The sequence below is a fragment of the Podarcis raffonei genome, chromosome 10 (assembly GCF_027172205.1).
Source record: "Podarcis raffonei isolate rPodRaf1 chromosome 10, rPodRaf1.pri, whole genome shotgun sequence".
Lineage (NCBI taxonomy): Eukaryota > Metazoa > Chordata > Lepidosauria > Squamata > Lacertidae > Podarcis > Podarcis raffonei.
The window spans coordinates 1,906,441-1,930,725 of NC_070611.1; the positions used below are offsets into that span (position 1 = coordinate 1,906,441).

The window sequence follows — 24,285 nt, forward strand, 5'->3', positions numbered from 1 at the left end:
TCTTGTGGTGGGAGAGAGAGACAGAGACATAGCCAAGAATCTTGAACTAGGCATCCTGGAACATGCCAGTGCAACTGCTCAGCCAATGTTACATGGTCTTGGACCATGTCACATGCATCCTCCTGGCAAATTCTGGGAATTGGCTAGGAATTTACCACAAGTGTACAATCTGTCAGGCATAAGACTGCACACAGACATGCATGTGCACATGGTAACTGTTTTTCTTGGTAATCTTGAAACATAGAGCAGATTTGATATTCCTCAAAATTCTGTGTAAGGATCATATGTCAGGAGTGCTCTGATGGTGTTTCCTGCTTGGCAGGGGGTTGGACTCGATGGCCCTTGTGGTCTCTTCCAACTCTATGATTCTATGATCATACCAACACATGTGATATTATTTTGTGAAATAGTGTACAGCTTGTACCAGATTAGATTTTGGAGTTAGTTTGGCTTTGTGAAATTCAACTAGAAACCTTCTTTCTGAAGTTCAATCTATGAGTTGCATGAGAGCTAAGAAAGCTCATTTGAACAGTTCATATTGCTTGCTTATCTTTCTTAATTAAAATGTGTTGGGGATCATTGATCAGAAACAATATGTCTCTAACAAGCATCTCTCTCTCCTCCCCCACTTCATTCTCTTGATTGAAAAGTGACGGAGGATGAGAGCTTTTTACTTCTATTTTCAGAAAATAATCCCATTATATTTTCTAAAACAGTAGTTGATGTGAGAAGGAAACAATGTTTTGTGGAAATAGGGAGCTGCTGAGAGGATTATTTGGAGTCATGTCAACTGATGATTTGAAGTGATGCTGACTGAGTCTCCCTGTATTATTGACAACAAAAATAGATACGTGAAAGCCCTATGAAAAACTCATTTTGCTTCCCTTGGAATTTTTCTGATGTTTGACTCCATTTTCCGCTCCTTTCTCTCTTGTCTCCTTTGTTTCTGTCTCTCAATTTGTAAGCCTGTTGAGGCAAGAAGTGGTTATCTCACACAACATTCATGGATGACACAATATGAAGCAACAATAACAATCACAGATAAGTGCCATAAAAGTGCAGTGGCAGCATGCAGGAAGGCACAAGTTCCCTACCCCAATCCTTAGTTTGTAGACAACTTTTGCTTGGCGTTAATTCCTATCACTTTGTGACAGACAGCTAGCCCTGCTTCTGACAGCCAAGGCAGATCATTAGTCAGCTTGCTAGAGGGGCAGTGACAGCTGTCTCTCTTAGATCCCTTTGCAGGAGAGGAAGCATATCATGGTGACACACTGCACTAGATTGTTGTCTTGTCCCAAATCTTCCATTTGGCAGCACACTGCTGCAGAACTGTCAGGATTTCTTAGTGATCAGTGTGAATCAAAGCTGTTGTGAAACGTGTCTTTTTCAAGTTTCCAAAAGTTTTGTGTTTTGTTTTTTCTTGGCAGGAAATTGATGGCCTTCCACCCCTTTTTTCTCCTTCTTGTTTTTATTTACCATCCTCTGATCTGATCTGTCAGATGCTGCTCTTGAGTATGATTCACAGTTTAAAAATAAAAACTCTTTAAAATCTTAGCATTTCAAATGGTGGACGTGGGGCTCATGCCAGGAAGGTGACAATCAGGAGTGGCTCATATCCATTAGCAGGTGGAACACAGGACTAACTCCCCTCATCCATCTGTCAGCTGTTGGCTCAGAAATGCTTGAGATGGGAGGAGAGGATTTTGCCACTCCTTTGCAGAAGCAAGCATCTTCTTCCTTGTCTAAGCCTCAAAATATATACATAAATAAGTTTATTTCTCAAATGTTTCTGACCGAGGACATGAAAACATAAAATGGAACCAAGTGATTATGGTGGCACAATGGGTCAGTGTGTCTGACTGTTAACCAGAAGGTTGGTGGTTCAAGTCCACCCAGGAATGGCTGTGAGCAGGTTTTCTGCATTGCAGGGGGTTGGACTAGATGACCCTCGGGTTCCCCTTCAGTTCTACGATTCTATGATATAACTTGGCTGCAATATGAAGTAGTGCTTGCAGAAAGTGACACTGTGATAACAGTAATTTCCACCAACCATATTTCATCTTACATTTCTAAAATGTGCAGCCCTTCTCCTTACTACTCTGTTTGGCTGTCCACTACTAATGCCTTAGCTAAAAACCTGCATTAAGGGAAAGGCTGCAGTACCAAGGCAGAGCATCTGCTCTGTGTGCAGCAGAGCATCTCAGGTCAGTCCCTGGCATCTCCAAGCAGGGCTGGAAAAGATGGACTCTCTGGAGAGCTGCTGTCAATCAGAGTAGACAGTGCTAAGCTAGAGTGGTCTGACCTGGGTTAAAAACAACAATCCTAAACATGCTCACTAGAGAGCAAGTGCAAGGAAACTTAAGAGGGACTGACTGCTGAGTAACTATGCATAGGATAGTGCATTTTCCAATGCACCATTTCCAGTGTTTGATTTCAGTGCATTTCAGCCGGTTGTGCACATCATACAAGTGTGGAAGCAAAAGAACACAGAGAATAGAAAAGCAGAGTGCATAGTGGATAATGTGTGGATCTATGCAAGTTGATGAGCCCTCCAGTCCAACTTCTGCTTGCCTGTAAGAGAAATTGTCTTGAAGATTCCAATGACAGATTGTCTATCCAACATGAGATAAAGAGACCTGAATTTACCAGTCTGTCAAACACATATGCATAGCTTCATGTGAGACTTCACTCTCAAAAATAACCGTCTCTGCAAGTGGCCTGTTCATGTATTAGTGCAGTGCTGGAAGATGAAACTCGTATGAAACTGCAATTCCTCATCATTAACTGATAGTTCTGTAATGTTTTTATATGTAAAATGGGAAGTATAATTTTAGGGGGTTCCTTTCTGTGATATTATGAGAACAACACTGTAGAACATCTTCCATTTGCACATATTTCTGAGCAAGAAAAATTTATCTGCACTGCAAACTTATATCAGTTTGTAATTGTTTAACTGTCATGACTTCCCTCAAAAAAATATTGAATTGTAGTTTTTGTCAAGGTGCTGAAAAAAATATTAGCGATTCCTTGATCCTTTCACAAAACTATAGCTCCTAAGGTTCCCCGAGGAAAGGGAATTACTATTAAACCAGTTTAACTCAGTACTGTAATTAGTGTAGATACGCTCATAGTATCATAGCTACCTTAATTTAGATCGTAAAGCATCTTGGGGCAGAAAGCTGACTTTTTACTTAGGTTTTTCTGTGACGCACACTGTGTTTATCAGAGATGGATAATGTGGTGCCCTTCAGAGGTTGCGGCTATTGACCTTGCTGGATGGGGCTGATGTGAATTGTATTCTGAAACATCTGGTGGGGGCCATGTTGGCTACATTGATGGCACCCCCACACATGTTGAATGGAATTCAACATAGGGGTATGCATGTGGAGAATGAAGCCCACTCATGCAACATGGCTTTACCCTGTTGTCTCTCCCCATGTGCCCCCCTAACCTTCTTTGGGGGTTCCAGCAACCCATCAGAGCAGATTTTGGAGTTGTTGGAGGAAGATATTTGAGAAAATCCCAAAATGTGAGTGGACCTTGTTCCATATATATATATATATATATATATATATATATATATATATATATATAATGTCTGGCATTTCTGAGGTTCATAATTCCAAGATTATATTTCAGTGGCAATTGAATAGAGCAGGGGCAATGTATGTTAACTTCAGTGAACAACTGTTGAGTTCTGTGTTTGAATTTTGGCTCATTCCTTGGCTTTTGTGACATTTATGGATTTTCCTTCCCTCTCCCTCCTTCTTTCAGCTCCTGAAGTTCTTGCCCAGAAACCCTACAGCAAAGCAGTAGATTGTTGGTCCATTGGAGTTATTGCATATATTCTGTAAGTAGTATCAAATGAGGTTACACTAGTGATTTCATTATTAATCTCAAATACTTTCAAACACAGTGTGCCACGTAATAATAATTAATAGTGGGTTGTTTGCTCAGTGACCACCATTTTCAATCAGACCCATGATCAGATCTCATGTATCATTCCGTTTTTCTAAAAATCAGTTTTCCTGAATGGGATGAACAGCAGCTTGAGGGCGGAGGCAATTTTCTTTGTGAAAATGGTGCAGGAGGAAAGGCTTAACCCTGCTTCCCATTCTGTCCCACAGCCAAGTGACCCCATTGAGGTGGAAGTTCTGGTCAGAGATCCCATCTGATCAGATTTGGCCCTGAGTCTCTGAAGTATTTTAAGATGTTGCCTCACACTGCTATGCTTTTAAGCAACTAATATGTTAATGTTTTTATTATGATCATTGTATTGTAGCAGACATCTTCACTGATTAGAAGCTGCCATGAGAATCTGAACTGGCTGGTTTAGCAGAGTAATATTCATAAATAAATAAATAAACAAATAAATAAATAAATAAATAAATAAAATATGTCCTCTGATAGAACTGGACACAGAGCAATGGGGAAAGAAGCTAATTCTGGCTTAGTGCTGTTTTTTTATGCACGGTTGAGTATATTGTAGATTACAAGTTCAAAAAATGTTAAAAACCTCAAACAAATAAGATGTGATAAGAAATACTAAGGTTGCTTCAGTGCCAGCCCTGAATGCTTCATTTTAATCATATCCAGTTCTCAGCAGCTTTATGATCAGACTTTTTAAAAAACAGAAAATTCATATTGTATGCTTTCAGCAGCTTGAAACTTCCTGTTATTCCATATGTCACATTCATTTTATTTTATTTTAAAGCAACTACATTTTTTTCTTGTTACAATTTGTATATTTAAAATAGGAAGATTCAGCCCATTGCAGGTGTGGATCCTGGGATTCCCACAGGGTATAAGAGAGCCCTGTTCCCTGCCCTGCACCCATCAGATGCCAGGCTGTGTCAGAGAAGGGACCGCCTTCTCCGTGGTTCCTTGCATCTAGCCATCTTGCCTCCACTCACTCAAGACGTGTGAACTGTGCTCCTTGACCACACAGAAGGGAAGGCTAGCAGAGTACCTACTCTCTGTATGCACCTCAAGAGTAGTAAGATGAGAGGGATCTGTTACGCTCTATGACAAGAGTTCCCAGTTGGTAGCCTGCAGACCCCAGGGGGTTCACGTAACCCACCCAGGGGGCCATGGCACCATTCATATAAGAAAAAGAGATACCCAAATTTTCAAAAGTAGGGGGTCCATGGCTTGGCTTCTGAAAAACTGGGGGTCCACAGTACTTTGCCAACTGGGAACCACTGCTCTACGAGATCTCTGCACTTGGGGGTTTACCTACTCAAAACTATGTTGTTTATTCTGTTCACATACAAATGTACACAGAACAATTTTGAGCTTGTCATATATATTTTCCCCCAGCATCAATGTGTGAATATTAATCCACCACATAGTTAATCTATTACCAAAATCTGAGGCCATTACCTAAACTATCCAATTGGTAATATACCTCTGAAAACTAGTGGCTTGAGCAAGCACCAGAGAAATGGTGATTATCTTTAGGTCTGCTTATAAGCTTCAGCAGGCTGGTCTGAAGTGATAGCCTACCTTGGATTATTGTCTCAGCCAAATTTTGTAAGGGAAAGTGGTGATTATATGGTTATAGTGCTACAAAGATCAAGTAAAAAGCTGGTTGTTGGTTGCATAATATTATTGACAGAAAACTGTCATCCTCAATTATACATTGAGAGCAGATTTATTGATTGCTCCAGCCCACAACACAACTGCCAGGGGATCGAGAGATAATCACCCAACGATCCTACATGAAGATGTCACATGTTGGATGAATGAAACACTCCTTGGGGGGAACAAGGAAGGGAAGCAACATTGGGGAGGGGGAGAAATGCTCAAACCATGTCATTTAAAAGTCATTTCCTCTTCACTAAGAATTCTGAAAATTATAGTTTATGGATTTAGGGAAGTTAGGGCATCTCTTCAAGTTACAATTCTTAGGGGGGAAGCTGTGACAGTTAAAGTGGTAGAAAGCCATGATGGGTTTGTGGTGTTGAAAAACCATGGCATCCTCCAGAATACTCCATGTGATCCCACCCTCCTTGCAGCACCCACCCTGTTTTGCCTCTCTAGCCTTTTCTTTCCCCTTTGCCTTCTTTGCCCGGTTCTTCTCCAGCTCCACCACATCCCTTCTGCCTGGGGGCGACTGCCCTGGAATCTGGACGGTGTGGTTTTTAACATGCTGAGCAGCAACTATTTCGTTACAGATCTCAAATCAGTGTGCTACACAAGTGATGCTTATTTGAAAAATGGAACTCAGAGAAGCAGTCTTCTTGTCTTCCAGATTAATGTTTTTCGATTAATGCCCTTTATCTAGAACTGAGGGAGGAGGCTGAAGGCAAGCAGAGAAAGCATCACAGCTCCCAAGAAATCCTGTCAAGGCTGATTTTTACTAAGTGGTCCCTTGGCAAAAATATTGTGAAGAATGACTGTCACTTTGTTTTGTACATGACAATTCTTGAGCTGACTCTCAATGGAAATATTAGCATTTGCTGTAGGAGAGAGAGAGTTGTGTATTGTTCATTTAGGGCTTATCCCCGTGTACCTTTTGCCCCACTCTTTCTGGGCAGAGCTTCAGTGCTCATAGCTGTCAACGTTTCCCTTTTTAAAAGGGAAATTCCCTTATTCCAAATAGGATTCCTCATAAGAAAAGGGAAAAGTTGACAGCTATGTCAATGCTCCTTGTCCAAGTGGTTTTTTGTTTTTTGCCCCAAACTTTCACAGCAAACTTGGGTTTTCCACAGATTGATGGCTGCTCAGATCACTGGCACCAGGCATAGGGGGTGCAAGGGGTTCTAGCCTCCTCAATATTTTGAATTGTGGGCCCAGCTCCCCCCAATATTGAGGGGCCGACACCCCCCGCCACTGCCAGTGCACCCCAGCCTCCATCCAGGAGTTGGGAGGGGGCTGGGACCAGCGAGGGCAAAGATTGCTCTCCATGAGTCCCACCCCTGCTGGCCGCATGCTGAGGAGAGGACGGGGGAAAGGGGGGCATGTCAGCACCCCTGGCTCAGCTTCAGCTTTTAAGAGTGTGTTTTTGTGGGGAAAGCTCTGGTGCAAAGAAAGGGGGGCACTCAGACACAAGGAAAGGTAAGTGTGGTTGGGCCCTTATTCTATGGGATCTTAAAAAGTGTATATTTACTTAAAATAGAGTCAGTTCTGAATTAGTGATGCCCTAATTCAGAGCTTCACATATGATGTAACTTTCCACTCCTACGGCCCACTTGAGACAGCTCAAAATTATTGTGGCCCGTGAATCACAAAATGGTGAAATACTGGGGGGGGGGCGGGTTGCTGACATTCCATTTGGAAGCCCAAAGTTAATTGTGAAAAACTGAAGTTCTACTTCAATCACTTGTTCTCATGTGACTCAAAATGTCCTGCTTTTTTTAAAATTGTGTGTATTAGGCTCTGTGGGTATCCTCCCTTCTATGATGAAAATGACTCCAAGCTTTTTGAGCAGATCCTTAAAGCAGAATATGAATTTGACTCTCCATATTGGGATGATATCTCTGACTCTGGTAAGGAGCAAGTAGAATCACAAATTAGGTACTTATTCATATCAGTATCCTTTGTTGTTAGTGAACATACTTTTTCTGCATCATACATTGTTTTAAATACTGCCTTCCCCTCTCTTCCCAACAGTACATACTCATCTCTTCTTCTGAATCCTGGCACTTCTTGTATTCCACTTTTCCTCCAGCTCCCACATTGTAAGCATAATGTGGGAATAAGAGGACTCGTCCACACTTGCTTATTTTAAAATAATTTATACAGATTGCAGAATTTAGCATTTCTTGGTGCAGAATTTATATGACCTGGTCATAGACATTTTTTAGAAGGCATAGACCTAGCCTATGATTCATTCACTGTGATGGAAGTTGACTTTTTTCAGTTCACGCTTTATATGAGCAAATTCCTGGTCCCCAAAATATTCAGCTACCATCACGTATGAGAAATCTAGTAATAATAATTCAGTAAGGAAGATGTGGCTTTATGAATAAAAATGGCAGTCTGAGGAGACACATAAATGTAGAATTGAATTACATTATGTATGATCGTTCACTTGATTGACTTATGACTGCTTTAACACCTTATATGTGTATAAAATGCTCCTTACTTTAATCTACTACCAGAACCTGCACCCTAACCCCATATCTCCCAGTGTTATGTCTCCCAGTGGGACACCATCATATTGTTTCAGAGGATCAGATGACTACAATGTGCAAATTAAGATGAGCCTTTAATACCACTGTGTGCTTTTCTTGTACTTCCTCCTTCCTTCTCTGAAAACAGCCAAAGATTTTATTCGGAATTTGATGGAGAAAGACCCAAACAAAAGATATACCTGTGAGCAGGCAGCCCGACATCCCTGGTAAGCAGTTACTCAGTTTATTGCCATGTCCAGAAATTGTCAACACCATTTGTCTCCATCATTAATCAGTGATTATCAAACTCTTCACTCAAGGGGTAAATACCAAGGAAGCACAAAAGAGAGCAATTACCTTGAAAAATCCTTGCTTAATGGTTCCCACCTAGCATCATAGCCAGCAATGGCATAACAGTCAACAGCATTGAGCTGTGATTGCAATCACATTACAGAGAAAGGTTTGAGACTCAGACTTTGCAGGCAAGGAGGAGGTGTCAACGGAGAACAAAAGCAGAGAAAAACAGAAACCTCACTCACAATAAAATAAGAGCAAATCACTATTCACACATGGCCAGCTGTGTTCAATGAATTCAGAGGGGAGGGGTATATTCAGTGTCATGGCCGCCCTACCCCATCCTTAATGCATACGTGCACATGCCCAACGAACCTCAAATCAGGGTGAGGTGTGCGCATGATAATGCATGCTGGACCTACGTACACACATGTGCTATTTGTTACAACGGAAGCAGGTGAGTGGCTGTGATCCCATTGTCCCACCAAATCTTCACTTTGCTATATTGTCAGTGTAAAACAGAAATGCAACAAGAACGTAGGAAGAGCAGCACTAAATCAGACCCTGGGCCCTTCAAGTCCAGCATCGTGTTTCCACAGCGGCCAACCAGGTCCCTATGGGAAACCTACAGGACATGGGGCAAGAGCCCTCTCCTGCTCTTCTTTCCCAGAAACTGGTCTTCCTAGGTGTCCTGCCTCTGATCCTGAGGGTAGAAGAGAGCTATCCACAGTAGTCTGAACTTGTCTACTTTCTCTTTAAAGTTGGCAGCCAGCACCACATAGGAAATCCCGTAGTTTAACTATGGACTCTTTGAAGAAGTTCTTCAATTTTTCTCTCCCAAATCTCCACCATTCAGTTTCACTGGACGGCCCTGAATTCTAACTGGAAAATGTCAGGGTGAATCGGAAGTTTGTAGGCCACAGAATCTAGCATTGAAGTGCTCTTCACATCTGTTCAGAACCATTTCCAACAAAAAGGACATGTGAGAAACCTTTAACCATTGGTCAAAAACTTCACAAAGAGAAGGAAATAGTGTATATTTGAATGACATCATTCCATCACAGGCCTCAGGAAATTAAATAAGTCATAAAAATGATATCTCAAGCACAGATCAAATGATCAGGAACATACCTACCAGCAGAAAAGTAGGTCACCTTTTTATATTTTTGAATGGAAAAGAATTTTCCAAGATGTTTTATCCAACATACACAGCTTATTGGCCTGGATGATCATTTCTGTTAGTTACTGGAATAAAATACAACACACACATTTGAAGAGCTCCTAACACAATTTTTCTTTTCATTTAACCATTTGATTCCCAATCAGCAATTGAATGCTGTTGCTAAAGGCCTGACAACATTTTTCTCCCAACCTTTTATCCATAATTCAGGCTTTGAATATAGGCCATCAGTTACAAAGACTGTTCACCATGTTAGTATTGTAATGCCCCCTTCTTGCACACAGTGCTCTGGAGTTACTAGTGCTTATGTCTTGTTGAAATCAATACCATGCATTGACAGAAGTCCTACAGATATCAATTTAAGTGTGCTTAAGCCTTCAATTTTGAAGCCTACAGTGAAATACTGTGAGTCTGGCACCCCAGTACTGAATAAAAAATAGCTCACATTGGGCTGTGCTATATCATCATCATCATCATCATCATTTCAATTTATATACTACACTTCATCCATAGATCTCAAGGTGGTTCACAACATAACAATACAATAAAACAGACAAAATACATAATAAAAATAAGAACAAAACCAAACCAATAATCCCCCCTTCCACAACACATTTAAAAGGGTATCGGATGTTAATCAGCCAAAGACCTGGTCAAAGAGGAATGTTTTCGCCTGGCACCTAAAGGTGTACATAAGGAAAGTATTTGTCTACTCAGTGAAAACTATTTCAATGCCTTGCAGTACAACTGGAGTCCTGATTATTACAGCATGCAAGTCTTATTAGAAAGATAACAGGATGGGAAAGAGGGATGGCAGGCAAGTAGGTTAAAAGTTGAGGGAGATCTTAAAGTTGCAACGTGACACCCCTAATAGTTCACCACCTGCTTATAGCTTTGTGTAGACCCTACGTTTCTACGTTTTTCCAAATCTGGCATATATAAAAGCAAAGGATCCATGCTGAGCCACAAAAGCAGGCCAGTGGGGAAGCCCTGTTGTAACAGGCAATGTTATTTGAAATAATCCACACATTTATATGGGTTGGTTTAACCTAAGAGGCAGGTGATTGTGGTCCCATCTGCAGGGATTATTTGTCAAGCAAACCTCTTTCTTAAGGCTTTTAGTGCATTTCAGGGCAGAAGGTCTGGTCAAGCTACATTGCTTTGACATAGAACTTGGGGTAAACAGAGACAGGCAGTAATTTTCTGGGGCCTGATAAGTGTTTCAATTTTTTTCTTTCATGCAACATCTGTGATAATAAATGACAGCAATTACCCTGAATAAGTACATCTTGTCAAGGCAGAATCCTGATCCTGTACTAAACCACAGAGTTCAGTTTTTAATGACTCAAAGGGAAAAGATGAATGCACAGAATTGTCAGCTCAAGGGCTAGCCATAATTTTTCTTCTAAAAAAAATTGTAAGATCAGAGAGTGGAGGAAAAACCTATTTCATTCAAAGACTCTTAGGAAAAAATATAGGGACAAATCATGGCCTTATTTAATAAGGCTCATTTAATTTCTTTCAGAGTCCTTCAATTGTTTGTTAGAGCAAGGCCCAATAGTACAATTGCATCATTAAAAACAGTTTATGTAAAAGGATTATATTGTCACTCTGTGAAAAAGATGATTTACAGAGGAGTTGGTTCCCAGGCAATCCTATTTAAAGTGTGAAATGGCTCCCTGAGGAGAATAAGTGATGTTTATAACCTTCATTTAAACTCTTCTCTGGCCTCTCCCAGTACTCTGTTTATTTTGGAATCTGATCGGTACTGGATGTGTATATGTTTCAGGAGTTATGCTCCTGCACCATTATCTGCTACACAAACTTTGCGCTTCCATCATCTGGGTGATTGTTTCCAATGAGGCTTTGGCCTGAGTGGCTTTCAATAAGTATATACAGCAGATTCTGAAAACAGTGGAATTGAGAACTTGCCCAGTGTTCCATATCTAGGAATATTGAGAACAAAGCTAAACCCTCCCAGAAACAAATCCAGGATGCCCCCTGCCAAGCAACAGGTATTGCATTTTATCCTGTGTCCTAAAATTGTTGTCTTGTGCATTTCACCATTGCTGTTTCACATCATAGACTGCTGCTTGTGAGAGCAGGGAACTGCACAGCATGACAACATCAGTATACAAGCTAAGCTGTTGTAGAGAAGGAGAGAGAGATTCAACATATGGCTACTATGGGGGGGGGGGCAAACGTATTATTTTTTGTAACATTGGGTTCCATCCTCAGGAAAATGAATCCTCCCCCAATGCGTGTGTGTGTGTATGTGTGCACGCACGCGCACGCAGACACACACACACACACACCACACAAGACCAGGAAGATAAGAGATTGCATAACAATATAGGTTTGGAATTGGAAGGATCATCCCTAGAAAGCAAAGCATATTAGTAACACAAGATGACTCCCATTACTATTACATATAACCCAAGGTTAAGATGCTGCAGTATCACCTACAATCTATGCTAGAGAACAGTGGAAAAACAAGGCGGAGGAAGAGAAAAGCTATCAACAGCCCCTTGAAACCGCTGCTCACCTGCAGCCAACTGACAAGACATGGGTAGCAAAGCACGCAACTCCTCAGTAAACCCAAGAGCCAGTTGCACTCTTTAATTACCCAGTGTTAATTAAACCATTGTTAGTATGCTAGTGCATACTTGGAGGCAAAAGCAGTGTGTACCCAGGTATTATATGATGTGTAAACCATGTCTGATATATCCAAAACGAAACAAAAAATAGTAATATTAATTACTTCCCCTCTCATTTATGTACACAAACACACAGAGATCAATATGCAAAGGATGCAGGTAATCTTTATCTAGGATTTCAGCCTAAGCAGGGCATTTCATAGGCAATTGCTTCTTTCGTCTTACGCTGGCATCTCTCCAGCCCTCCCACCCTGTGCAGGCCACCTCTGGCCCCTTCTCAGAGTATTGCTGATTCCCATCCTGCCATGGCACTGACTTCACGCTATGGGTGTAGTGGAACATTTCAGGAGTCCTGCTGATGTTTCTGTAGGGACAGAAGGAGGGATGCTCACTTGTCAGCAGCAAGATTGCTTCTGATACTTGAATCTGTGGCTGCCTCCTCAGACTCCCAGACAGGCATCAACATGTATTGGGGATGGGAATTCCTCCTGGTCAGTTAAATCTATTGTGCTTATTCATCCTAGTTAAACGGTCAGGAAAGATGCCAATTAGTGTCACTAGTTTTGTAGTTATCTCTGCATTGATAATAGTACCAAATACTTTCTTGATCCCCAGTTAATCCTGTATTTGTCACCTGGGCAGCCAGGATAGGTTAAAGTCAATGACCCAGCGATGAAAAAGGAATTGGGTCTCTGACCCTGAACCAATCACAGTTAGCTCTCTCTGTGTGTGTGCGCGTGTGTGCGTGTCATCAAGCCATAGCTGAACAGGGTTTACCATAACTTTATTTTGGATATATATGTCATGATTTATACCTCACATTTCAGGCAAATAACAGCACAATGGCACAATGCTATTTTTCTGCTCCAAAGTGAGCCCCATTGAATTCAATGCAGCCTGCTCACAGGCGATGCTAAACACCCTTAACAGGAAGTGTGAACACAGTCCTATACATGCCTGCCCCAATGCAAGTCCCATTGCACTCCATGGGGCTTATTCTCGCTCAGGTAAATGGTATAGGATTGCTTCCTGAATCGCACTGAACGCAAGTTTCTGGCCACTTGCCTGCTGACTGGCACCACCTGCTTCCTTCACACCCAGCTCTTTTCCACTGGTTTCAGCCAGTGTTTACTTGTTTTAGGGTTCCATTATGGCTGCATGAAGCTTCTTAAATTTCATTGATTGCTGCACAAGACTTTTAATATTTCCCTTGGTAGTAATTAAGTGATTGATATGGGAACGAGAATGTTGTTAAGAGGGCATCACTTCATTCAGAGTCTTGCACAGTCTGTGCTTTTTTGCTAAGATTTTGGGTATGAAAAACCTCACGATCAGATTTGATTTAAAACTATGTGGTGTTAGTTCATTGCTTAGGCGCTATCCACAACACAATAGACCTTGAGTGCTTTTAGAAGCAGCTGCATATCCTGAGGCAGGAAAAAAATAGCAAGCAAGCCAGTTAAAGCTTAGAAGTTATGTCTAGAGAAAAACATTGAATTTCAAGAAAGGTCTTGCAGCATTTTCCTTTGGCTTTAAGGGAGCGGTGACTGGGAGGGATGCAGATGTGGGGCTTTGGACTGATCTACTGATTTGCACCATCCTGCAGCTGCTAAAGGTACCACAATTAATGGGAGAGGAGCTTCTGATGAGCAGCAAGTAGCACTGGTGGACATGGCTATTCCCTATTCCCTGTTGCCATCTAAAACAAAGCCCAAATGTCTGTATCTGTGTTTGCACACTTGTATACTTCTTCCTGCTTCTGCCTCTCCCATTTCTCCATTCTCCACCCTTCGTTTCCACTCTTGCCTTCTCTCACTGTCAAAATATAGATTATAAACTCCTCAGGGTAGGGACTTGTCATGTAATAATGCTACTATATTTATTGTTGTTATTTTGCCACTCGCCAGTGCAGATGTCAAACAGGCCTGGGAGCAGAGCACACATGCCTGGTGACTGGAGCTGGTCTGGCCTGCTTCGGATTTATACCACACGTATGTTCAGCAGAGGGAGGGCTTAGTTGAGCTCCACCAGTGGGAAATGATGGACTTTTTTCTGTGTTTCACTGAAAAGTATCAATGCTGCAGCCCATTTTTCAATGAAGTCTATGGCCAAAATGTCAACTCATTTTAAGAGCACTAGATTGCATCCTATTCTTTGTAGAGTGAAGAACAGAGAGGAGAGCATTGTAAAACAATATTCTGAACCAAACATTCCAAATGTCTCATTTATCTTTTTTCAGGATTGCTGGTGACACAGCCCTCAATAAAAATATTCACGAGTCCGTCAGTGCACAGATTCGCAAGAACTTTGCAAAAAGCAAATGGAGAGTAAGCTATCATGTTCTCAGTTGCTTGTACTGTTGGGAAGAAATGATTTTAGCTTTATAAGGGAGTCTGCTATAGAGCAAAACATGGAAATTTTCCCAATTTTCAAAAGAATGCTTCTGATTTTCAATGGGAAAGTTTAGCTTGGCGTAGAGGTGCAATTCTTTTGTGAAGAAGTTCAGCTGAACTGGGCCCTGGGAGAGGTCCTCTGAGATAATGGACCCATGTTTTCCTTTTTCCTTCTCCTTCTGCTTTATAAAGGAGAAAGTTGGGAAGAGGGGGGATAGTATGCTCCGGCCATATCCTCCATAGCACCCCAAACAATTCCAGTCTTGCAAGCCCAAAACATACATGCCCTCCACCTATACTTATTTAACTACTAAAATGCCTTTTTAGCAGTAGCCCTGGCCCAGCAAGTCAAGTTTAAAAACTGATGGCATCAATGTCATTTATGCAGATTTAAATTATCAGGCACCATTGATTTCAGTGGAACTTAAGCATAGCTAACTTTCTTGGAAGTGGTGATAACAATTAACTGGTTTCCAATTTCTAAACTACTAATTGGTATCTAATATTTAGATTTCACTTTACTTCTCTGTCTTCTTGCAGTATTGCTATATATAACTAGCAGTGCAATGGTCATAACTGTCTAGTCTTGTCCCTTTCTGAGGGTGGGGGTGGTGCTTTGGATTGGTCTAGTGATGGAAGGGAAAGGGCATGAGAGATAGGGTATGTGCCATGTTCAAAATGGTATGTGGTGATGTTCTTTGTTCTTGGGTCACACGTCCCAGACACCGTCCAATCACAGGTGGCATGGCACCATCTGCCCTACGTAGCTACTGCTCATCACAGCTTTGGTTGTATGTCCTTAAACCCTCAACACTTCAGCACTGGGGAGTGAAACAATATATTTGCTGAATGTGAATGTTTTCTCTTAGTATTGTGTGGAAATAATATTTTTGGAAGTAACTGTTAAAAACATATGCACAAAAGCCACACACACACAAGCACATCACCAAATGATACAGTAAGACAACAGGACATCCTATCTGATTAAAGAGATGTCTTCCTTTGAAGTCTGTGGTGCTTTGTGCAAGGGCCACTTTTTTCCTTCACCAGGTTCCAGAAGCCAGGAAAATACCCAAGAGCAGCTTGTTCATTTATTTCTGTGTTGTTTTTTCCAGCAAGCATTTAATGCCACAGCAGTTGTGAGACACATGAGAAGGTTACATCTTGGCAGCAGTTTGGACAGTTCAAATGTAAGCATGTCAAGCTCCCTCAGCCTGGCGAAGCCACTACCTGATGGAACAACGAGGAAAGATTGTGAGTACATGACCCCAGACTAGCAAAGCTTGCCAGATCTGAGACTAGGTATCAGCAGGCACTTAGAGGTCATCTGTGCCACCTCTCGCTCCCTGCTCTGCCTAGTGCACACCTCGCTCAAGCTGATGCTGCAATGACACCTGGGCGGAGATGGTGGTGTCTTGGGCTGGCTGCTTCTCTGCCTGCTTGCTTGGGCAACAGCCTTTCGTCATGGCACTGTCAGTTGCAGGTTGGGAGAAGGAACAAGACAGCTAGACAGCAGGCAGCTCAGGAGGATGGCACTGGGCAGCAGCAAGAGGGTGGCAGGGAGGGCCTGCCTCCTTGCTCTGTTTAATTATAAAGTCAGACCTGAATCATTGCATTGGAGCATAGGAAGCAGCCTTGTGATTTCAGACTGTTACGAGCTCAGTATTGTCTTGACTGGCAGTAGAAGACATTTTCACCACCTGCTATGCGAACAAGAGATGAATGAGGATTGGGCCTGGGGCCTTCTGCATGCACTGAGTCGTGGCCCCTCCCAGCATAACACATTAAAGACATTGTTTTTGGCCTGTATTTCCTGAAACACAGGGATCTTACCTAGTGCTGAATCATCTTTCTCCCAAAAGCACAGCATGTCTCCCAGTTGGTTCACTTGGACAGCACAACTGTCATTTATATTTGAATAAATGGGATGCCTCTTATCTGCAACTGCTGTTTTCTCTCTGGAGATCAAACATTTGCACATTGGTATATTGTCAACAACTCAGTTCTGCACGGGCATTTTTGCCATGAATATCCAAAGAGTTTATAATCCAGTTTATAATACAGGATCTGAGTATCATGTCCAGAAAAGAGCTTTCCTTTTCCCCCTCCTTTTGAACAATTTGATGAGGGGAAGTGAAGAAACCAAGAATGATACTGTTTGGCAAATGAAAGGGCTGGGGAGAGTGAGACAAAAAGTGAACACATTTCACACATTTGCAGAGCCCAGATAGACTAAGGATCAGACCTGCTGTTGAGCCAAGTGAGGCAGCCACCATAGGCAACAGATTTGGCATAGCACAAAAGGACAGCAAATTGTTGGGTATTTAGTTTTTATTTTTGAAACATAATACATAGATTTTTTTTAATTTGTTACTGCCAGTAAATTAAATAATTGTGGAAAGGAATGCTCCCAAGCAATGTTAGAAGAAGGAGCCCAAAGAAGTTGCTTTTCAAAGTGGTTAGGTTTCCTCCTTCTTCAAATTGCTGTTACTCAGAAGTCTTCAAACAGGGCTCCAGGAAAGTTTATCAGGATTCCTCAATGAAAAGATTAGTGAGAGAACAAACTTCCCTACAGCTAAATGACATGGTAAGGTAAATTATCAAAGTACATTGAAGGGGCTGCGTGGACTGCAGGGATCAGGTATCTGCATGCATGTGTCAGAGCCTCAGACTAATCGCTAGTAGAAACTGTTATTGCAAACCTTAATTTAAGCTACAGACTTAGCTATTTAAACGAATTAAAGACTTCAGTGGCCTGTATGCAATAGATCTGCATCCCACAATGCAAAAGGCAGTGAGTTTCCATTACGAGGCATGAAAAACATTTGCTTCATGAACCCAGGGCTGGTTTCTTCTTCTAAAACAAAAATTCATTGTGGGTATCTTTATTATAAAAGATGAACCCAAAGCCTCTTCCTGAAAGAACTGTGCTTCTGTCATCTGTTTGTTCTATGAGGAACGCACGAATTCCCCCAATCTCAAGGGGAAGCTGCTTGTGGCCCAGGTGGATAGACCATGCCCCACTGAACCCACAGCTGCTGCAAAGACGAGAAAGGCATGTGGACTGTCATTCCAATTGCTTTTTGCATTCACTGTAGAGACAGTGCCCCTGAGGAATGACGGGCTAGAAACTTCTCTACAAACTTGTTTCTGTCTCTGGAAAGAGCAGTTCCCTGCAGGATAACAGGAATGTTGGCATCATCATAACTCATAATCACAATTTCATTCCACCACCCCCTCCAAGGAACTCTCAAGGTAGCAGATGCAGAGTATTCCCATTTTAACTTCATCGTTGAGTTTGCCTGGTAGATTAGGCTGAGAAAGTCACTGGCCCACTGAGCTTCATGGCTGAGAACAGAACTAAACTATATTATGTATTTGGGAGCTATCCCTGGAAATGGCAGCCCTGTGTCAAAATCTCCCACTCCCCATCTGTAACATCTAGTACAACTTTCCCAGTCCCTTGAAATTATTGCACTGTGCATTTTCCCATCCCCAGTCCACATCACTGGATCGTGGGAGACAGGGAAATTCACAGGGTAATTAATGGCTTCAGAATGTGAGGTAACTTATGCTAGACATTACAGAGCAGGGATGGCAAAACTGTAACACAGGCATTTTTGGCAGTAGCCCTGTGTTTATCATAAAATTTAGTTTCTCCCTGAGTGGGAGTGTAAATCTGGGTTTCCTTGTCTCTGCCCAACACTCAGACAACTACACCACACTAGCTCTTTGTTTTTTCCGTTGGTGGCTTCTGACTTTTGTCGCTCTCTTTCAGGTATGTCCCCATCCACCCCCTGTAGTTTTGCATCATCGGCTTCATCTGCGGTTTCTGCCGTAGGAGAGCGGAGACCGAGGCAGACCACAGTGACAACAGTGCATACAGGGACCAAGTGATCCAGACTGCTGCTGCCCCCGCCCTCTCGAAGAGGTCAGAGGTGGGGGGAGTGCCCAGGCAGGCGTGGAGATGCAGGCAAGCCTTCTCCTGGGTGATTTCATCCTGCATTGCAAGCTCAGTGAAGGACTGGAAAGAAGGATTTTTTTAAATGGCCATATTTTATACTGCAATTCTGAAATGTTGCATTTATCACCAACTGCAATGACTCTGGGAGGGTGGGAAGGGTCAGATCTAACAGTATCTGGTGCTGAGTTAATGAATCTAGGAATGTTCTAATGGACACTCATGCTAGTTCCTCAATGATTTACTCTATTTTCAGTGTAGGTAACAGTATATGCTTTTTCATTAACTAAAGGTCTCAACTGGATTATTTAAATAGAGGTGATTTCTGAGCATTATCATTTTCTTCTTTTATTCTTCTCCATATTTCTATCTGTGTTGGTTTTGTTCAGGGGTAGAAAGCATACACAATTTTGCATTAACCTTTCAGATCAAAAGGGTTTCAAATGCATATTATTCTTTATCTTATTATTCTTTAACATTGGACTGCAAACTAGTCTGGATCTTTCAGTGATGTGAAAACTAACTGCTTTCTTCCACCTCATTTTGAGAAAAGGTTGGTTCCCTTCCCATCACATGGATGCTTACTCAGCAATGGTCTAATTCTGAGTTGGTGCTTATGAACCTCCAGCCAAGGCTGACATTTGAATATGAGAAAAAACAAAATGCCACTAGCCTGCCACTTCCTACTGGATTCTGACAGTCACATAAAAGTTCCACCCAAGCAGTCCTACTTTACAGTATTGCTCTCTCTCTCTCTTGGTATATCTGCCTATGCCACCCCTGATTGGGTTGTTTTGTTTTTGAGAGGGACAGGATCAGCGAGGAAGTACAAACAGCCATGTGCATAATACCCACATGACAGTATACACAAATGTACATATTTGTTTTCCTATACCCATGTATGCATATATATGTAAAGTAGCTCTTAGTGTGGTGAACAAAGCCCATTTGGGATGCCTGGGTGAGTTGGAGCCGTCTCGCCTACCTTTTGTTTCTAGCTGTGCTGAGAGTTTTGAACTCTCGTGTGACTGACAGGATGATGATGCTATCACAGGTTGTCTCTCCTGGTGTAGTGAACGGTCTTGTGAATGCCCAGGCACTTCTGTAACATGTCTGGTAGAGATTTTGGCTCAGTGTCTCCTGTAAAATCTTACCTAGGAAATGGTGAGTTACAATTCCTGATGTATGCTGGAGCATACACAAGACCAGTTACTGCATATGAATTCTCATGCTGTGGCAGAACAGTTGTGCGAATTAGCCTTCACTACTGTAGCTTGCCACAAATGAGGCTTGCCAAAGCATTCTGAAAGGCTTCTGAAGGGAAGTGGTACTGTGGCTAGTCAATAGCACTGGGCATCAGCAATTCTCATTGAATTTGCTGTACTACTTGAAATAATGTGTTGTGTTTTGCAGTGTTTTGCACACTGAGAGCTTCTTTAGGTAATTCAGAGAAGTAGCAAAGGTTTGAGTAGCTTCCTTTCCCCACAGTTTCAAGTTTCATCTGAAGGCAATGTGATGTGCCTGTTATTTTCAGAAATGTGTATGTGTTCTGAATGTGTAACTCCTTCCTTATGTGGGGAGCAGAAGCCCAACAAATTTATGCTTCCTCTCTTTCCACATGTCTGGAATGTCCAGTGCAACTTTTAAAATATAAGTGCACCAAAATATCGGGAACGGCCTTTGAAAGTTCTCCATTTTAAACATCTGTGGTTATCCGTCATGTGACAAAAGCACACTGTGAAATGGAGGGCTGCCTATGTGTATGTGGTTATTGTTAATGCATGCTGCACCAAGGGCTGTAATTTGTGATTACAAGGAAGGAAAGGGCTGAGCTGAATGAGCAAGATCCCTTGGTAGGCAGGCGTTCACCCCAGCTGGTCATAACAAGAAAACTTGGTTTCCTGATTTAAAATCCCCAGTGAAGCTATTGTCCAAAGTACATTTTACAAATGCAGGCATCTGATCTGCTACAAACAAATAGAGCCACTCTTTCTTCTCTGCTATGGGATATACTTACTACTTCCCTGTGTGTATAAGATATAAACACCTGCCCAATTCTGAGTGCATTAGGCTTCATTGGAAAATACCTTATAAATTCATTAAATGCTTCTATGGTGACCCTCCTGCCACGTTTGTGTCAATTGCAGTTCAGTGGCAGAAGAGATGCTTTGAAACCATCATGCTTCAGGTCCTGTGCTTGGCATCTGGTTAAAGGATCTTCCAGAGAGCAGGACCACTGCACCAAGGCCTTTGGGCAGCTGCTGCCAGTCAGTGCAGAGGCCATTACTAGGCCAGAGGGACCAATGGTCCACCTTGGTTTAAGAGAGTTTCCTATGCCAGATACCAGCCTGGTCTTCCTTGTACAGAACAGCAAGACGTAGTTACCTAAGAATTGTCATGCTGCTCACAGCAAGCATTCAGCTTGTTAAGCATTCAAATTCTAATATCAGCCAGCCAGCTGCCATGGGTGCTCACAGACAGAGCGTGAAGATGGAAACCTTGCTGGTACTTAGTGATGCTCTGCATCAGAACAGAGGAAGTTCTTGGAAGACCTCTGAATGTATTCAACAGCAAATAAATATGTTGCAAAAGACTTTGACATATTCCCCCCACCTGAAACTTTGAAGATGTCATTTTAGATCAGACTCCCTAAACAAGGAAGTCTAATAGAGTCAGCACAGACACCATATCACTTGAGCCCTATAAAGTTATTACCCATGACAGATTTCAGTACTGGTGGTGTTCATAATTTGGAGTGAGACATGGAGCCATTCCTGAACCAGTTTTCCCTACAGAAAAAATCAGCAACCACCATATTGTATTCTACTGTACACAGAAACATGATCTGTTGACCTTACAGGAGTTTTCTAAAATTCACAAAAGAACATCTGACTTTTCCATTGTGGCTACTTAATACTCAAGATATATCACTTAGTAAATCCAACCACAGATAACACCAGCTGGCCTATAGCATCTTGGGAATCTGGTTCTTGATCAAGTCCCTTTTGCTCAAAGTGTAGGGTTGGGATTAAGGGAGAGAGAAAATTGCTTCCCCATATGCTGCATTGACCATACACAGTCCCAGTGTAAGAATTAAACTCAACAAACGCTCTATAGGCATTTCAGCTAAATACAGACAGTAGTACCACCTCCACTCTCTACTGTCTCAGTCTTTACCACCTAAAACCCAAAGCCATGTATTACGGATTTAGAGCAAAGCAGGAGTGCAAAAGCCTGTGTGGTGTATCTGCTGCTGAGCTTAGAGTATTCTAGACTGCTGGTAGGGACTGGATGTTTGAACGCTTCTTTGCATAAAAACTTTCCCTGCATATACAAAATGAGTCCGTCCAGGAGATGGTTCAAGGGTATTCTTCAGGGCAGACTATGAATGGAAATAAAGAAATATTGACATCCCTTCTACCCAGAATAGCCAGCACGCTCTTGATCAGTGCACATGATATTGATGCTAATGATACGAGGGAAAGAGAAGGATGTTTGCCATGCTAGGAGTGGTGGCCTGATTCAAAAGGTACTTCAGTAAAACTTTCTAGATGGCATAAGCAAGTGAACCAGTATCAGGGTGCAATCCAGCCAGAGTTAAACACGGTTAAACCCCATGTATGTCAATGGGGAAATTGTGCAGGTACTTAAGTCTCTCCTATTGACATCAGTGGGACTGACATGTACTTAACTTTGGCTGCATCATTTTGTAGACCTTTTCTCTCCTGCTTCTTTGCATTCAGAAAAGTAAAGGCTGTCCATATTTCCTTATAATCTGAGTAATGCATACAACCCTTTTTGTCCGAGTTATAGAACAAGTTTCTCTTACACTTTGAAATCTTGTGGCAACTAAGTGGCTTGCTTGTTTATTTTATCTAGAGAGAAACCTCATTGATGTTTCTGTTAAGGTTAAATCTTTATGGCACCAATTCTAAGTATCAGGATTCAAGCAGCTGAAATGTATTCCCTTTCTTTGTTTTGTCTTAGGATGCATACCTATGCAACAGAGTGATTTCATCCTTCACCTCCCAGGTTTTTTAAAAATAATCTAGTTTTAAAAGTTTTCTGGAAATGGACAGTGTGAAAGCGTATGTTTACCAGGTAGCCATGTTGGTCTGCCATAGTCAAAACAAAAAAATTTTTTCCTTCCAGTAGCACCTTAAAGACCAACTAAGTTAGTTCTTGGTATGAGCTTTTCGTGAAGAAGTGTGCATGCACACGAAAGCTCATACCAAGAACTAACTTAGTTGGTCTTTAAGGTGCTACTGGAAGGAAAAAAATTTTTTGTTTTAGCTCTATTTATGTCATTTATGTCATGGACACTAGCCAATATGTGCCCACAACAGCCGTACATTTATATGTGGTGAATGTGCATTTATCATTTATCCTTTTTCTGCTGGGAGGAGAAACAAATCTTTCCCCCCTGGCAAAACATGTTGAAAGCCAGTTTGGCCAGAGCCTACAATAACAGTGGGGTGGGAGGGATGTACATTTGTCTTGTGGGCTGTGATGAATGTATCTGTCTCCAGCTCTCAGAAAATGCTAGATTTAGTCACAGCCACACACAAGTTTTGTTTTGGGTTTTATTTTAATTTTTCCCTAATAGAAAACATCTCCAAATGTTGGTAGGAGATCACTGCTGGATAGACAGTGACACCAAAATGAAACTGCATGAAACTGCTTTGCATGTTTTCAACTGAATGCTGTTTTTATGCTTCCCTTCCAAAGGTTTGCCTCTATGTTAATACACATTCCAAAGTCCTAGGCTTCTATGTCTAAAATGCTATTTTGTAAAAACAATCTGGCTCCATAGCTCATTAACCATAACTTACTTCAGCTAAATGCAAAAGCTAATCTGTGAACGAAGCATGGCAATGGCAAATAAGGTAATTTCCCCCCCTCCTGTTTTGAACACTGTGGTTTCTAAAACAAGATCAGCTCTATAGAAAGACCTCAATCTATGCATTGGTCCATTGTGCCTGCAGAGTTGAGATGTCAGAAACAGAGTCCATCAAATATGTTATTAAAACAAGAAGTAGCAGGAAATCTCATCTGCAAATTACAGCCACAGAATGTCACAAAAGTTCCATCACTCTGACTTTGCAAGTAGAAAGATACTCTGCCACATGATCCTCAAAGTGGTAGTCTCTTATTTGCGCTTGGGTCCTTGATTAAGGATCAGTAAAAGCAAATAAGTCAGCCAAAACACGTTTTGTCTGCTATTACCACTCTTCGCTTGCAGTGCTCAAAAAAGAGATTATTTTATCGTTCTCCATCAGTTTGTGCAGCTGGATCCTTAGGTTCAGCAGGCCAGGCCTAACACAAACTGCATCTCTTCCTTGGTTGGTGCATTTCTAGAATCCCCTGCAAGAAGCAGAGATGCCAAAGCCAACAGACAGGGGAATCTTCAGCAGATATGGAAGGATTATCCCCAGGGTAGGAAGTTTGAAAGCTACGCGGGTGGCGCTGTGGGTAAAACCTCAGAGCCTAGGACTTGCCGATCGCATGGTCGGCGGTTCGAATCCCCGTGGCGGGGTGCGCTCCCATCATTCGGTCCCAGCGCCTGCCAACCTAGCAGTTCAAAAGCACCTCCAGGTGCAAGTAGATAAATAGGGACCGCTTACTAGCGGGAAGGTAAATGGCGTTTCCGTGTGCTGCGCTGGCTCGCCAGATGCAGCTTGTC

The 24,285-nt window shown here is 42.0% G+C and overlaps 1 protein-coding gene and 1 long non-coding RNA gene across 2 annotated transcripts in view; both read left to right on the forward strand.

The window, feature by feature from the left end:
• CAMK1D (calcium/calmodulin dependent protein kinase ID) overlaps positions 1-18,937 on the forward strand; it is a 217,349-nt gene extending 198,412 nt beyond the window's left edge. The window contains exons 6-11 of the mRNA XM_053405692.1: positions 3,775-3,850; positions 7,378-7,490; positions 8,266-8,344; positions 14,488-14,575; positions 15,757-15,895; positions 18,420-18,937. Of these exons, the coding sequence (XP_053261667.1) occupies positions 3,775-3,850; positions 7,378-7,490; positions 8,266-8,344; positions 14,488-14,575; positions 15,757-15,895; positions 18,420-18,538 (614 nt within the window). The 3' untranslated portion in view covers positions 18,539-18,937. The remainder of the gene's footprint in view (positions 1-3,774; positions 3,851-7,377; positions 7,491-8,265; positions 8,345-14,487; positions 14,576-15,756; positions 15,896-18,419) is intronic.
• A 1,222-nt stretch (positions 18,938-20,159) lies between these two features.
• Positions 20,160-23,637, forward strand: LOC128422105 (uncharacterized). Its single transcript, XR_008332432.1, has 2 exons — positions 20,160-22,703; positions 22,896-23,637. It is a non-coding gene; the product is annotated as an uncharacterized LOC128422105 (long non-coding RNA).
• The last annotated feature ends 648 nt before the right edge of the window (positions 23,638-24,285 follow it).